This window comes from Odocoileus virginianus, chromosome 17, assembly GCF_023699985.2.
Source record: "Odocoileus virginianus isolate 20LAN1187 ecotype Illinois chromosome 17, Ovbor_1.2, whole genome shotgun sequence".
In the NCBI taxonomy this organism is placed as follows: Eukaryota; Metazoa; Chordata; class Mammalia; order Artiodactyla; family Cervidae; genus Odocoileus; species Odocoileus virginianus.
The window spans coordinates 13970720-13987262 of NC_069690.1; the positions used below are offsets into that span (position 1 = coordinate 13970720).

General features: G+C 43.4%; 1 protein-coding gene across 6 annotated transcripts in view; it reads left to right on the top strand.

Annotated features, from left to right (window-relative positions):
- Positions 1-16543, top strand: part of RFFL (ring finger and FYVE like domain containing E3 ubiquitin protein ligase) — a 75472-nt gene that overhangs the window by 13843 nt on the left and 45086 nt on the right. The window contains exons 1-2 of one of the 6 annotated variants that reach the window (XM_070478682.1): positions 7226-7350; positions 10939-11001. The exons of 3 other annotated variants lie outside the window; for them this stretch is intronic. In XM_070478682.1, the coding sequence (XP_070334783.1) occupies positions 7251-7350; positions 10939-11001 (163 nt within the window). In that variant the 5' untranslated portion in view covers positions 7226-7250. Of the gene's footprint in view, positions 1-7224; positions 7351-10938; positions 11002-16543 lie in introns of those variants that run through there. 2 more of the 6 variants (XM_070478685.1, XM_070478683.1) reach the window with 2 other exon arrangements.

Sequence of the window (16543 nt, forward strand, 5' to 3'; positions counted from 1 at the left end):
ACGGGGGAGCCTGGTGGGCTGCCATCTATGGGGTCGCATGGAGTCAGACATGACTGAAGCGACTTAGCAGCAGCAGCAGACTCTTGAACTCTGTTTTGTGTCTCTCTCTCTATATGTGTGTATGTATTCTGTGTGCGTATGTGTGTGTGTTCTCCACCTGCTGCCTGTACTGATTCCCCCCCACCCCCCATGGATCGTATATTGTGGGCATTTTCCCCTGTGGTTCTTTTTTAAATGTTTTAAGTGAAGTGAGTGAAGTTGCTCAGTCGTGTCTGACTCTTTGCGACCCCATGGACTATAGCCTGCCAGCCTGCTCTGTCCATGGGATTTTCCAGTCAAGAGTACAGGAGTGGTTTGCCATTTCCTTCTCCAGGGGATCTTCCCAACCCTGGGATTGAATCCCGGTTTTCCTCATTGCAGACAGACGCTTTACCATCTGAGCCGCCACAAAACTTTGGGTTCCTTTCTCTAACTCCTTTTGTTCTTTTGTAAACAGGATGAGAGTGATAACTTTGAAAGACCCAAATAATGTCTTTTACTCTTTGTTACTTGAGTTTGAATTGAAATAAGTGCGTGGCTTTATTTGCAAGTAAATCCTTAGAATTCTAGGTATTGGGCTCTGTCTCTCCAGTCTGTTGTAAATAATGCAGGTCTGACTTTATCATGTGATCTCTTGCTGAGCCTTGAGGGAAGCAAGAACTGTGAGTGCAGTAATCGTTAGAGTGTATAGTCCTCTGGGTATTTGTCTACTCTTTGGCTGCTTAGTCAGATGGAGTGTTTTCTTAAGTGCTGCTGAAATGCACGGCTCGGTTTTTATTTTGAAATCCCTCCTTCTGTCTTCTCGGCCTCTTCCATTACTTTGATTACCTTGATGGGACATCCGGGCTGTGCAGTCTTATCCTTTTTATTTCCATAGCAGTGTGAAGAGCAACTGTAGGTGAACAGGTAATCTTATCTGCACGGCTTAGCAGTTACCCATCAAGATGAACCAACAAATGTCCTCTAAACTTAGGAAGCTGAAGGAAGGTAACTTTATCTGGTGGCATTTTTAGTGGAAACTCGGGTGAAAAATTTAGGAAGTTTGACCTACTGGAGGCAGAGCATGAGCGAGGAGAGACAGAATGAGAAGAGGATGGGGAGGGGAAAGAGAGAGAATGTGTGGATGTGTATTTGGGGAAGAGACGAATCCAGAGCTATAGAGTAAATAAGAATTATAGGGACTTTCCTGGAGGTCCACTGGTTGAGACTTTGCCTTCCAGTGCAGGGAGTGAGGGTTGATCCCTGTTCAGGGAGTTAGGAGCCCACTTGCCTCCGGGCCAAGGAACCAAACCATAAAACAAGCAATATTGTAACAGATTTAATAGAGACTTTGAAAATGGTCCACATCAAAATAATCTTTTTTTTTTTTTTATGTTTATTTGTCTGCACTGGGTCTTAGTACTGGTCTGCAGAATCTTCAGTCTTCCTTGAGGCATGTAGGGTCTAGTTCCCTGACCAGGGATTGAACCCAGTCCCCTGCATTGGCAGCCTGGAGTCTTAGCCACTGAACCAGCAGGGAAGTTCCCAAAAAATATCTTTAAAAGAAAATGAGTTATGAATTAAGGAAATCTTCAGAGTTGAATTACAGGATCTTTGTTCTGAGAGGGTGGCTCCTGGGGAATAGGACGTGAGCTTACCAGTCACTTCATTATGAAGCTATTGGGGTTGCTTAGGTGATGGAGTTTAATGACAGGGCCCTTCTCCCTGCCTTTCTTCTGTATTAGCAGCTCAGGGGGAAAAAAATTAAGAAATAGCTTTGTATAGAAAATTACACCCATCCAGTGATTTCCAAGATTTCTGTTGCCAGGTTTCTAAAGAGAGCTGGCCTGAATTGCAGTTTGGTCACGTCGCAGACTTCCTTTCTGCCAGTCTTGTCATCGGGCCGTCAGACTGTGTCCCGGCAGCTTAGGAGTCTTCCTTCCTGTGGTCTTGCTCCTCTTTCAGTTCCCGGTATTTCACTGTGCCTGAGGTAGGCAGTTGTAGCGCCCTTGGTATCGGATACCTTTCTGTCCTTTGAAGTATTACGCCACAGTGGATAGTAAAGTGCCCAGATTACATTATAGAACAGACTGTGGGAGCTGCGCCCCCAGGGACAGGCTTGGCTCGCATCCACACCCTCCTGCAGCTCTGGGGGCTTTTGCAGCAGGGTGCTGTGAATCGGGTTGAGCCTCATTCAGCAGTCCCTATATCCAGACACTAAAGTGGCTCGTTAAAGGGACCGACTGCCTGGTCTTTCTGGCCCCAAGATGGAAAGATTCCCGCCATGGCGACAGCCTCTGACTCCCAGGAGAGGCCATCTTATCCTGCACGGTTGTGCTTCCAAACATTACAGCAAGCCTGTGGTGACCGATGCTGTGGTGATAAGTTGGCATCTGGGTACTTGCAAGACATATGAGTTCTGTAGCACCCCATGGTTTGAATTTCTGGGCAAAACTGCCTCACCAGGAAATCGAACGCCTCTCCTTTCAACCCATGCCTTTGGGGAGGTTCTCTCCTTTGTTGTATTTGACTACTCTGTTGAGCCAAGTAAACTTTAATTTTCACAGCTGTAAAAATTCCATTAAGCCCTGTGTATTGCATCCCAGGTGTGAAAACATCTCAGACTAACAGGGCTGTGGGTGACAGCGAAAATCCTTAAGAGTAGTTAGGATACTTGCCTCTGGAGGCTTGAAGAAAATACTGGTCCAAAATAAATACAGTTCATGGAGAAGGAAATTGCAACCCACTCCACTATTCTTGCCTAGAAAATTCCATGGACAGAGGAGCCTGGCGGGCTACAGTTTCATGGGGTCTCAGAAAGTCAGACAGGACTGAGCACAGCACACACACACATACCTTTTATCCTCTTATTGACTATGTGACTTTAAGCAAGTTACTTCATCTCTCACTGGGCCTTAATTTCCTTATCTGTAAAGTGTTAGGATAATATATCCTATGTTTGTAATGAACAATAGTTGAGATATGCATGTACAGCTTTTGAACCTGTCTGACATAAAGGAAGTGCCTAGTAAATGTTATTACTATTGACTAAAACTAAGTCTTTGGAAAGTAAAAAAAAAAAAAAAAAAACAAAAAAAAAAAAACAAAATAAATACAGTTCAGTTGTTACAGTCTTCTTAAAGAAATTATTTTTCGCGGTGCTGGGTCTTCGTTGCTGTGCACAGGTTTTTTCTAGTTGTGGCCAGCAGGGCCTGCTCTCTGCATGGTCTTCTCCCTGCAGTGCCTTCTCTTGTTGTAGAGAATGGGCTCTAGAATGCGCAGCCTCAGTAGTTGCTCTGAGGCATGTGGAACCTTCTAGGACCAGAGATGGAACACCTGCATTGGCAGGCAGATTATTATCCAGTGTACCACCAGGGAAGTCCAGGTGTTATATTCCTGATGGTTCTCATGGGGGAGGGGACTAATGTCTAAGACCTGCTCTGTGAGACTCGTGTTCAGTTTGGGGATCTTTGGTGGGGTTGGGGGGTTGGGGGAGGGAGTGGTAACAGTACTACCAAAGAAAACACGCTTTATTTTACAGCGCTTAGGGAACAGAACCTTGACCTGTCTCTCAAAACATGTTTTGATACCACAAGGGCTGTTTGTATCAGAGTCACTTAGGAAAGGGAGAGGCTTCTTAAACATTCTCATTCTGGGGCCTCCTTCCACTTCTACTAATTCAGAGTGTCTGAGAGACTGGATTGGGAAGTGATAACTTTTCAGTAAGCACCCCTGTTGATTCTCAAGTACCCCTAGAGTTGATTCTCAAGTATCCTAAAGTCCTCTTCATTTTTCATGCTTAATTTCTGTGGTTTATTAGATGATTGCTATTTGGTTGACATTCATTGTCCTTTTTGAAGAGTAGGTACTCTAATTTAAAGAAAAAAAGGTGGGGGGGAGGAGTTATGAGATTCCTAAACATCCAGGATTAGAATTCGGCAGTGTCTCTAATTATCAACAAAGTAGGAAAGCCACTGATTCTTGGAAATTTTGGTTTATCAATTCACTGTCTTCTCAGTCAGTAAAAGGATGTGGGGGAAAAAATAGAAAAAGGATGTGGACATAAATAAGATTAATTTTGTTAAAAAGAGGAAATGTGCAGTATTACTTAGGATGCCAGAAATGGGGAAGCAAGTAAAAGGGGTGGGTGGAGAGGAAAGAATGGGAAAAGATTCAAGTAGTTTATAAACAGTAAACAATTTAAAACTTTAAACTGGATTTTAAATTTGTTCAGTTGCTCAGTCGTGTCTGACACTCTTTGGGACACCATGAATTGTAGCACACCAGGCTTTCCTGTCCTTTACTCTCTCCCAAAGTTTGCTCAAAGTCATGTCCATCGAGTAGGTGATGCCATCCAGCCATCTCATCTTAGTCCTCCGCTTCTCCTCCTGCCTTCAATCTTTCCCAGCATTAGGGTCTTTTCTAATGAGTTGGCTTTTCCATCAGGTGGCCAAAGTGTTGGAGCTTCAGCCGTCAGTCCTTCCAATGAATATTCAGAGTTGATTTCCTTTAGGATTGACTGGTTTGATCTCCTTACAGTCCAAGGGGCTCTCAAGAGTCTTCTCCAACACCACAGTTCAAAAGCATCCATTTTTTGGTGATCAGCCGAAGAATATTTGAGTATATGCTTGTTGTAAAAAAGTATTCAAACATTGATAAAGCTAAAATACCTTCTTGATCTGCTCCCATTTCAGTTCCCTACCATATCTTTCTGTACATATTTGGTAACTTTCTATGGATTTGGAAGACTACAGAATCCTAAGAAATGAGTAATTTCTTTTGACACCTGCTTGTTTAAAATGTTAAGATCTATCAGAAAAAAACCCCAAAGGTGGGCTATAAATGACATGACATACTTCTGTTCACGTAAAACAATGGGTATGATGTTTGTAGAAAGAGTGTGTGTGTGTGTGTGTATGTACATACACAGAAATGCATACATACACACATGCATATATTAAATACCTCTTAAGACTACACATCAAAAGTAAACCTATAGAGCCTTGGGTGCTGAATTACTTGTTTGAGTTTTATTTTTTATTTATGTATATACTTTTTTTGCTCTGAGTTTTAAGATAGTATATTGAAAGAACTTAAGCACAAAGCTATGATTGTCTTGCTTATTTCTCATGCAGTCTCATATTCTTATTTTTTTTTAAGATTTTTTAAAAAAATGTGGACCATTTTTTAAAAGTCTTTATTGAATTTGTTACAATATTGCTTCTGTTTTATGTTTTGTTTCCTTGACCATGAAGCATGTGGGATCTTTATTCCCTGACCAGGGATCGAACCCATGCCCTCTGCACTGGATGGCTTGGGAGGTCCCCCAGTCTCACATTGTTAGAGTTTCCATTTAACCTTATAAAATCTCAAGTGCCTGAAGCCATTAGTTCAAATGTAGCGTCTTTTTAAAGCTGTCCATCTGTAATCCTCAGCCTTTCCTGATTAAAAGAGGGAATGCCGATGAAGCGCGGCTATATTTGGGGGGAACTGTTCAGAACTGTGCAGAATCCCACAGAGGGAAAGGGTAATCTGAGACCGCCCTCCTCACCTGCTGAGTGGCGCTTATCTTAGCAGAATTTTAGGAAGTTCTCTTGCTTCTGTTGCTCCTCACATCATTTACATTTATTTCCTGGGCACAGGACCAGCTGGACTTTCTCTTCCTCATTTAAAGTTTTCTGATATAGAATGAGTCAGAAGCTTCTGACAATACTCAGTCTTTGTTTCCGTATTCGTCTCTACTCTGTGCACCTTGAAAGCTGCTCCATCTTAGGATGTTTGTGGCTTATCGTCAACGACAGAAATATGTTTTAAAGTGTGGTCCGTGAGATAATGGCTGTCGGCCACTGTAAAGATGCTTCTGTCATTGGAAGGACTAATTAACACATACCATAGGAGAACTTCTTTAAACACAGCTATTTTCTGAAAAAAGGAAAACACTGAAGGGGAGGAAATAAAGGAGGGAACATTTTATAAAACCTTCTAAAAGCCCAGCATGGTTATCCTGCTGGAATAATGTAATTAAGGGACATTGAGTTGGATAAATACCTTTTTTTTTTTTAAACTAGCTCCGTGAAAAGGAATTGAATTAAATAACATAGTTTTTGAAACCCTAATTCTGACAATCTACGTGTACATTTTAATGAATCCTAACGTTTACTGAAGGACCGACTGGATTGGCGGCTACATCCAGAGTCCGGTGCCTTGAGAGACCTACCTGACGGGATGAACTAGGCTAGGTGTGGTGGCCTTGAGAGTCCGTGCTGAGCAATAGCTGATGACCGTGGGAAATTTGGAGCAGGGAACAGAAGGATCTGATATGTACTCTAGTTTCTTTCTTGTCAAGTGAGCACACAGGGGAAGCAAGGACTTAATCTTTTGTTTTCTTTGTCTAGCGCCACTGCCAGTTTTAGCCTGCCAGGGCAAATTCAATAATAATTAATAGCTGTTGATGAGCCAGTTGTTCTAGAATCGATTTTTTTTTTAAGCTGACCAATAAATGAGACTTGCCATAAATTTAAGGATTCTTTTTTCTTTTAGAAGTAAGTGTTAATGTGATTTTCACAGCCTCCTATGGTTCCTTAAACATCTAGTAGGTGTGATGGTGGATATTAGTATAGAGACTGTATGACAGCTGATGAAACAACAACCCTCCCATGTATCTGTGTTAATTAGAGAACATGAGTTGTCTCTAGAAACAGAGAGGTCAAAGAAGGCCTGGTGGGGAAGGAGCAGTGGGCCTGGTCAGAGCTGACAAAATTCACTCTAATGATGTGACCAGCCAGCCCTCACTGGGCACGTTCCCTCAGTCCTCTGACCCAGCTGCTCCAATTTGTAAACGTGAAGTGACTTTCTTATCAGCTTCTTGGGGTAATCTGCAGAATTTCAGTAATCTTGCTGTCCTGAGCCCCCAGGCTGTTTTCAGATGAAATTTCAGAAGGTGACTGGCCACAGGAGCTTCCCTGATGATCAGCAGCCTGGGAATAGGTCCACCTGCCTCCTAATAACCAGCTTTCAATTTAAAAAAAGAATCAGTGGGGCACCTCTTCTTTTCTGGGTTGCAGTTGATTGCGGTTGGCTCAGGCTGAGTTGTTTGGGAAATAGAGTCTTGCCTGGCATGAGTCAGCACTGCCCTGGGTAAACCGCCTGCTCTGTTGCAATCTTGCTTACCAAAGATACGTCCCCAGGCAGCACCATTCACTGCCTGAAAGCTACTGCTGTTGGCTCCCGAGATGATCTCATCTCAACGGGGCTCCAAAGACCTCAGCAGCGGCAGGAACCGAAGGCAGCTGGCTGTCTGCCCTGGCCATGTTTTGAAACAGGCAAAATCAGGTAACCCCAGACTCTTCTCTTGAGTGCCATGAGCTAGACCCAGCTGCAGCAGAGACGGGAGTGAGCCTTGGTCTTTAGGAGTGAGTCCATGCCAGATCGATCTGGTTGTCTGAAAGTCAGTCCTTGAGCTCTTCGGAGGGGACATGAGGGGAAGAGTTCATTTTGTTTGGGATGTGGTTTTGGACCTAATAAGACCGCTTTTTATATAACCTCAGAGAAATAAGAAATGTTAGGTTTACAGCTTCATCCGTCTTTTGCCCTTGTAGTCTCTGTTCTTTCTGTGTCTTGTGAGAACTGGTTTAGTCACACTAACCCATTCTTAGAGAGGGGCATACGCGTTTGCTTTCCTGCTTACTGATGTGACTACTGAGTTGTAGAGGACACGATCTTAGCAGTCCGTTTCTGATGTGTTATGAAGAACCTCCCCCCTTCCCTCACTCTGTTCAGACTGCTGCCCTATTTCCTTCCTGTTCTTCACCTCTAAACTTCAGAGAGCTTCGGCCTCATCACTAGGCAGTAATACATCCACTCCTTCAAGTTTGCCCCTGCTTCTTGCAGTTATCCCTGGATGGTCTGTGTTGTCTTTTACTTCAGGCCTTTGCACAAGCAAGCGTTCTCTGAGACACCCTGACCCAACATAACCCGGCCAACTGGCGCTAGCCTGGAAGTCACTTCTGGGAGGCCTCCTCTTACCAAGACTGGATGAGTGCTCGGGAGAACCCTGTGTTTCCCTGAATCACAGGATATGTTTGAGAAGCAGCACCAGTTTTGTTAGAATTATATCCAATGTGCTTGGCACACGGTTCTCAGGAAGGGGAGCGCGAACACGAACCTACACTGAACTTCCTCAGCTCTGATCCTGTTAGCAACTCTTTGTTACTTTGACTTCTATCCCCATCACCCTGTTTCTCTTTTCCTGAAGATTGCAAGGAAACTCCTGATTTCCAGACCCAGAGTCTGTCCTGATTTCAGCCTCCATCTCAATCTCTGCCTACCATTTGGCACTATCAAACCGTTCTTTTTATCCCGCCCCCAGCAGCCCTCTTCCTGTGGCTTTGAGGCCACTTTGTCTCTCTGAGTCTCCAGAGCATCCTTCCATTGTTTATTCTCATTTTCTTTTGGTTAGTCCATAAATGTTGAGATGCTCCAGGGCCTTGGGTTTCTTTCCCTCTTCTCCTGCCCACTTCCTCTAAAGACCTCAGATAGGTCCATGAATTCAGCTGTCTGCCCTCAGTGTGCCTTACCAGCCCAGTTGTGTCTCCCAAACTTCAGATCCTTATTTCCAACTTGACAAGTCTTTAAAAAATTTTTTAATTTGTTTTTAATTGGAGGATAATTGCTTTACAATATTGTGTTGGTTTCTGCCATATATCAACATGAATCAGCCTTAGGTATGTGTGTGTTCCCTCCCTCCCATCTCCTACCCCATCTCATCTCTCCAGGTTGTCACAGAGGGCCGGATTTGAGCTCCCTGTGTCATATAGCAAATTTCCACTTGCTATCTAGTTTTGCATACATAGGTTTCAATGCTGTTCTCTCAGTTCGTCCTACCCTCCCCTTCCCTTCTTGTGTCCACAGATCTGTTCTCTGTGTCTGCATCTCCATTGCCACCCTGCAAATAGGCTCATCAGTACCATCTTTCTAGATTCCACATATATGCGTTAATATACGATGCTTGTTTTTCTGACTTATTTCACTCTGTATAACAGGCTCTAGGCTCATCCACCTTATTAGTTACTGAATCAAGTGCGTTCCTTTTTATGAGTAAGTAACACCAGCTTGACAAATCTTGACAGGCTCTGTCCAGCTGGGTCATTCAAAACTATCAGAGTCATTCAAAAGCCATTTTAAATTCAACACGTACAGAACAAGTCATTTTCTCCCTCCCCAGTATCTGTTATCTGCTCATGTTGCTGTATGTTTGAAGTCTGTTGATTATATGCACCAAATCTTCTTCTTTCATTCTTCTTATGCCTCACATCTCATCTATGGTTGCTCAACCCTTTCGATTATATCAGAGTGTTTGACGTGTGTCTTTTCTTCATTCCCACTGTACTGCTTTCATTTATCAGAGGTCAAAAACTAGATATTTTGTTTAACCAGCCCTGAAGCTTAAAATTTTGCGTGTGAACACTTTGAGGCAGGGCCTGCTCTCTGCCAGGGTTACAGATACTCCCCGGTCTTACACAATGAAGATGTCACATTTTACGTACTTTGCCTCTAGGAATTTGCTTTTGTAACTTCTGATTCAGAGCCTTATCAAACCTTATGTGCTTTTATCATGTCACCCTACATCTTCCTGTGCTTCAGTACCTCTCATTTCTTGTTGCCAAAGTTGTGTTACTAAAGGCCAAATCTAATCTTCTTATTCTCAGGATGTCAGAATGCCATTGGTTCCCTGTTTCCTACTTAGCTGGAGAGGTAAAATCCTTTCCAGTTTGACCCTACCCTACCTGTTACTCTTGCTTGTTTTATTTCTAATTTTTAAATTTTCTTTATTTTTTCTTTCTTTTTTTTTTTACTTTTTGGCTGTACTCTGTAGTATGGGGGATCTTAGTTCCCCAACCAGGGATTGAACTGATCCCTCTGCATTAGAAGGCAGAGTCTTTCTTAACCACTGGACCACCAGGGAAGTCTCAACTCTTTCTTGTTTTACCTCCTTCCCTCTCCTCTTCCCGGCCATTTCTCCTTTCTCCAACTTCACTGACCTTTTAATTTCTCCAGTCCCTGATTATACCACGTCCTTTTAGGACACTGCCTTTTCCTAGGGGGTCCCTCCTCTGACAGGCAAAGTTAGTCATCCCCTAGGAGACCTAGTTCATATGTTACACCTTCCCTGACTTCCTCCGGTAGAGTTCTTCCTTTATTTGAACTTCTGCAGCAAAGCCTGTCTCTTTTGGATTGTTGAATTCCTTCACTGAACCTGGTCCTTGACCTAAAGCTTAGCACCGTCAGACAGTGGTTGAAGTGGATCCCCAGGGTCAAACCACTAGCCTAAACATCTTTATTAGACTTGGCAGTATTAGAAAATCCACAAACTCTCTAGTTAGAAAACGTGGTTTTGGTTCCTGTTTAATGAACTTGAGCCCATAGTGCCTGTTCCGTATATGTCACCTGGAACCCTCAAATAACCATCCAAAGTTATTTTGAAGATTGATAGGACTTCCTGAAACCTAGTTCTAGATCATCACCTAAGTAGTGGAGTACCTTACAGAGTTATTCCGCTGTGCCATTTTATTTGATACCTATAAGACCCTGTGTTGGGTAGGCTTTATTATGCCTATTTTATCGGTGATTGTAAAACTGCTTCTGATTGAAGCATACATTCAGGTAAGACTCAGAGGGAAAACATGCTTTTACACTGTGGCTTCTCTCTTTGTAGTTAAATATACCTTGTTGGGTTCTACAGAGAAGGCTGTGGTTGTTTAGTTCCTAAGTCGTGTCCATATATGTGACTCCAGGGGCTGTAGCCTGCCAGTCCCCTCTGTCCTTGGGATTTTCCAGGCAAGAATACTGGAGTGGGTTGCCATTTCCTTATCCAGGGGATCTTCCCGACCTAGGGATCGAACCCATCTCCTTCATTGGCAGGTGTATTCTTTACCACTGGACCACGAGGAAAGCCCGGACAGAAAAGATGCCTTTGCTCAATAGGTGAGTGCTAAAGGTATTATCTTTTTGTAAGGTCACTTTATCTTCAGGGTGGATGGAGGAGGTACCTAGAGCTTGCTTGGCCTTGAAGAGGCCTGGACCGTGGTCAGAGACCTTGTTCGAAAGGAATGGTACGCGCACTCCAGCCTCTCAATCAAGCTTTTCTGTTGTGCTTCAGATATCTAGAATTTATTAAAATCTGCTCAATAGTGAGTGTCAGACCAGGTTGAGGAGTGAAGCGAGTCATCATAAAATGGGATAAGCTGAGTGTTAAGAACAGAAGGAGTTTCACATTAATTCCAGTAAATGATTATGTTTATTCACAACTTTTGGGGGACTAACATGCCATATGTGGGACTCTGGAATTTGATTATAAAAAGAGGAACCATCAGGGGCTGGGACATAACCTCTGGTCTATACTGGCATGCGGGATCCAATTTTGGTCCTCCCATACTTAAGAGAGGAATAAAAATAATTTAAAAGTTTTTTAAAAAGTCTTTATTGTTATATGTTTAAAAAAAAGATTTTAGCCTAGAGAAGCAAGAGCTGAGGGGTGGCTGATTACAATCTTCAAGTCCAAGAATAGTTTTTGCCAGGAGGATTTTGATTAATTGGTCTTCCTATACTTCAAAGATTTCAGAGGAAATGGGCTTCAATTGAAGGAGTGATTTTAATGAATATGAGAAAGAGTTTCTTGATCATCAAAGTTGGGAAACCTTTGAATGACTGCTGAAAGTGCGTTGAATTTCTGACTGTTAATTATCCATGACTGTGTAATAGAGTGTCCTAAAACTTTTGGTGGCTTCAAATGACATTTTGTTTGTGATTCAGTGTGTTAGTAATTCAGAGTAGAAGGATGTACCGCTTTGCTCCACTGATGTTGATTAGATTGGAGGATCCAAGATGACCTCACTCACGTATCTGGGCCTTGGTGCTGTTGGCTGGGACATTTTGGTTGTCCTCCATGAGGTCCCTTTCTCTCATGGCCTCTCATCATTCATTAATCCAGACTGGGCAGCTTTTACATGTGGTATTTGGCTTCCCAGGGGCCCACAGTGCAGCTGCAGGACCTCTTAAGGTCTAGGCCTGTGTTTCATACAGACACTTCTGCCCCATTTTTGGTTAAAGTAAGTCACGCATGTAGCGCACATCCAAGGGGAGGGGACATGGACGCCACCTCTTACAGGGTAGAGTGTCCAAGTCACACTGCAGAAGGGCATGCCGCATGCTTGGAGTTATCGTGGTCAGTTTTGGAAACAATTGACCACACTGACCTTAGAGATTTTAAGTGAGATAATTGTATCAATACGTATTTATTGAGTAGACAGTTTGGGCGTATACTTTACAAACTCGGCCGCATATCAGAGTCACCTGGGAGATTTTTATAAGCCTAGTCTCCTTAGGTATCACATATGTGACTCAGTATCTCCTGCGGGTGTTCACACATTCTGCGTCCTTTCTCTTAGGTAACTGTCAGTAAAATGAGGCTGGGGTGAGGGGAGGGAACAAGACCGATTGAGCAGGTATAGTATATGAAGCAGAGCGGCAGGTGGGGACTTCCTTGATGGTCCAGTGGCTAAGACGTCTGGCTCCCAATGCAGGAGCCCTGGTTTGATCCCTGGTCTGGGAACTAGAGCCCACATGCTGCAGCTGAAGACCCCACATGCCCCAACTGAGACTCCGTGCAGCCACATAAATGGGGGATGAAGAAGAAGAATGGTAGGCACCCTAACAGAGGCCTGCTGACGTCCCCGTGCTTCTGGGACCTGGCAGATGACGCCCTTGCCTGGCAGCCTCCACCTTCCAGGCTGGAGTCTGTGAGTTACATCTCACTGAGCCAGCGATCACCAGACGAGTGTTTCTTGATGCCTCGCTTGTGTTTTCTCAAAGTTCCTAGCACTTTTTCCTTCATAGCAATTCCTAGTTTATAATGAAATATTTGTGTGATTATTTGACTGGTATATAATAGACAAAAGTAGGTCTGCTTTGCTTTCCAGTATCTTAACATAGTGCCCGTCTCATAAAAGGTACTCAGTAACTATTTGTTGAATGAATAAGTGGTTGATTGAAAACGTGAATGAATGAAGTGAGATTTGAATTGAATTTGGTTTTCATGGGTGATTAGAATTTTGGACAGGTGTAGCAAACGAATGGGAAATTCACATTCCTGAAGCAGAAATTGTGGGTTATGTTACCCATATAATTTCAGAAGATTGGAGCAACTCGTTTGAGGAAAGATGAAGTGTTTGGTTTTGAGTGTCCTTGGTGTGCTAGATTTGAAGTCTGGATGTCGAGCAGGCATTTGGAAATGGCTGCTAACACTGAAGGGTTAGATTGAGTCCAGATACTTAGATTTGGAGTTGTCTGACTAAGACGGAGGAATCTGTTCAACAAATACTTACTGAGCTTCCACTGTGTGCCAGACAACAGGAGGCTGAGCTGAAGCCTGACTGATAAGGCGCCGACTTTGTGAAGAGCTCTGGAGGGTGTTCCTGGCAGGAGAGGAGCCACAAGTAATACATGAAAATAGTTTTTGTTTTTGAGGGAGTCAAAATAAAAGGAGACCACCAAGGGTCTAGAGTGAGGTGAACGAGAGTGATGGCGGGTAAAGAGGGTGGGTGTGTGTGTGTTAGTTGCTCAGTCGTGTCTGACTCTTTGCAGCCCCATGTAGCTGCCAGGCTCCTCTGTCCGTGGGATTCTCCAGGCAAGGGTGCTGGAGTGGGCTGCCATTTCCTTCTCCAGGGGATCTTCCTGACCCAGGGGTTGAACCCGGCTCTCCCACACTGGAGGCAGACTCGATGGTTTGAGCCGCCAGGGAAGCCCCGATGGGAACGGGTGGCATGAGGTAAAGTGGGAGAGGCAGGCAGGGGGCAGATCACCTGGGCCTCTGTAGGCCATATAGGGAGTCTAGGCTTTACAGAAGGACACCATGGCTTTCAAGCAGGAGAGTAACAGTATTTTATGTTTTATTTATTTTTCCAGAATGTATCTTTTAAAAGAGAAGTTTACCTTGACTACTGTGTGGAAAATAGAGTGGCAAAGAGGGGACTAGGGTCTTCCCTGGTGGCGCAGTGGTTAAGAATTGGCCTGCCGATGCAGGGGATGAAGGAACTAACATCCCACACACCGATGGGCAACTAAGCCCCCATGTGGTGACTGAGACCCGACGCAGCCAAAAATAAATGAATAAGTAAATATAAAAAAACAAACAGAAACAACAAGAAGAAGGGGTCAGTGAGGAGGAGTTTGCTCTAGTTCTTGAGAAAGATAATGACATATAAGACAGGGTATGGCCATGGACACAGGCGGGATGTTTGCAGGATATATTTTAAAAGTAAATCCAATAGCATTCACTAGAGAAGGAAAGCAAGAATGGTTAGGGCAGAGCCCCAGGGGGCATTTAGGGGACAAAAGGAAGAGCCAGGGAAGGACAGGGAGGAAAATGGGTCTTCAAAGGAGAGCAAGACTATTGTGTTTTCAGTGGGAACCAAAGGGAAGAAGAAGGTAGGTCATTGGTATCTGGGAGGTTGTCGAGGTTTGATTTAGGAAAAAGCCACGCATTTAGTCATCACAAGATCATTGATGACCATGGAGAAAGGGCTTTTAGCAGAGAGGAGCAGAGTTCATGAACAACTGTGTGATGTGGAAGTAAAGTGGAGCACCATCTGTTCTGGGGGAGCGGGGGGAAGCTGGGGATTGAAGAGGAAGAAAGACTGAACTGAGAGCTTACTTTGTGCATACATGTGTGTGTAGAGAGAAGTGTGTGTGTAGAGGCAGGTTTTCTAAAATCTGTGATGGACCAGTATTTACCGAGCATGTACTCTGTGTCATTCACGTTGCTGGGAGCTATACCAAGTCTATTCTGTTTGCCTTTGTCTCAAAACAATTTCCATAGAAGTATGGTGATCTCCAAGATAAATTTCCAAATTCTTGGGACAGATATAACCTTCCTTTGGAGTATGGGAAGAAATTATTAGAGCTCAGTTTTTCTATATTTTTATCTTACCCTTTGAAATTTCTTTTTTAGTATTATGCTTTAGATGGAACACAGTTTATTTGTGTAGTGTTGTTGATCAGTTGCTAAGTTCTGTCTGACTCTTTTTGACCCCATGGACTGCACCATCTTCCGGAGTTTGCTCAAGCTCATGTCCATTGAGTCAGTGATGCTACCCAACCATCTCATCTTCTGCCACCCCCTTCTCTTCCTGCCTTCATTCTTTCCCAACATCAGGGAAAGATGTTTTCACAACCCTTTTCCAATGAATTGGCTCTTTATATCAGGTGGCCAGAGTATTGGAGCTTCAGCTTCAGCATTAGTCCTTCCAATGAACATTCAGTACTGATTTCCTTTAGGATTGACTGGTTTGATCTCCTTGCAGTACAAGGGACTCTCAAGAGTCTTCTCCAGCCCCACAATTCGAAAGCATCAATTCTTCGACGATCAGCCTTCTTTATGGTCCAACTCTCACATGTTTACATGACTACTAGAGAAACCATAGCTTTGACTATACATACCTATGTCAGCAAAGTGATGTCTTGGCTTTTTAATACGTTCTCTACATTTGTCATAGCTTTCTTTCCGAGTAACAAGAGTCTTTTGATTTCATAGCAGCAGTCACCGTCCGCAGTGATTTTGGAGCCCTAGAATATAGTCTGCCACTGCTTCCACTTTTTCCTCTTATATTTGCCATGAAGTGGTGGGACCAGATGCTATGATCTTGGGTTTTTTGAAAACTGAGTTTCAGGCCAGCCTTTTCACTCTCCTCTTTCACCCTCATCAAGAAGCTGTTTAGTTCCTCTTCACTTTCTGCCATTAGAGTGGTGTCATTTGCATGTCTGAGGTTGTTATTTTTTCTGGCAATCTTAATTCCAGCCTGTGATTCATCCAGCCTGGCATTTCCCATGTTGTACTCTGCATATAAGGTAAATAAACAGGGTGACAACATATACCATGATGTACTGCTTTCCCAGTTTGAAACCAGTCAGTTGTTCAATGTCTGGTTCCTAACTCTTGCTTCTTGACCTGCATACAAATTTCTTAGGAGACAGGTAAGGTGGTCTGGTATTCCCATTTCTTTAAGAATTTTCCACAGTTTGTTGTGATCCACACAAAAGCTTTACCGTAGTCTATGAAGCAGAAGTAGATGTTTTTCTGTAATTCCCTTGCTTTCTCTACAATCCAACGAATGTTGGCAATTTGATCTCTGGTTCCTCTGCCTTTTCTAAACTCAGCTTGTACATCTGAAAGTTCTTGGTTCATGTACCCCTGAAGCCTAGCTTGAAGGCTTTTGAGCATAACCTTCCTAATACGTGAAAAGTACACTTGTACTGTAGTTTGAGCATTGTTTGGCACTGCCCATTTTTGGGATTGGGATTAAAACTGATCTTGTCCGGTCCTGTGGCCATTGCTGTTTTCCAAATTTGTTAACATATTAAGTGCAGCACTTTTATAGCATCATCTTTTAGGATTTTAAATAGCTCAGTTGGAATTCATCACTTCCAGTAGCTTTGTACGTAGTAATACTTCCTAAGGCCCACTTGGCTT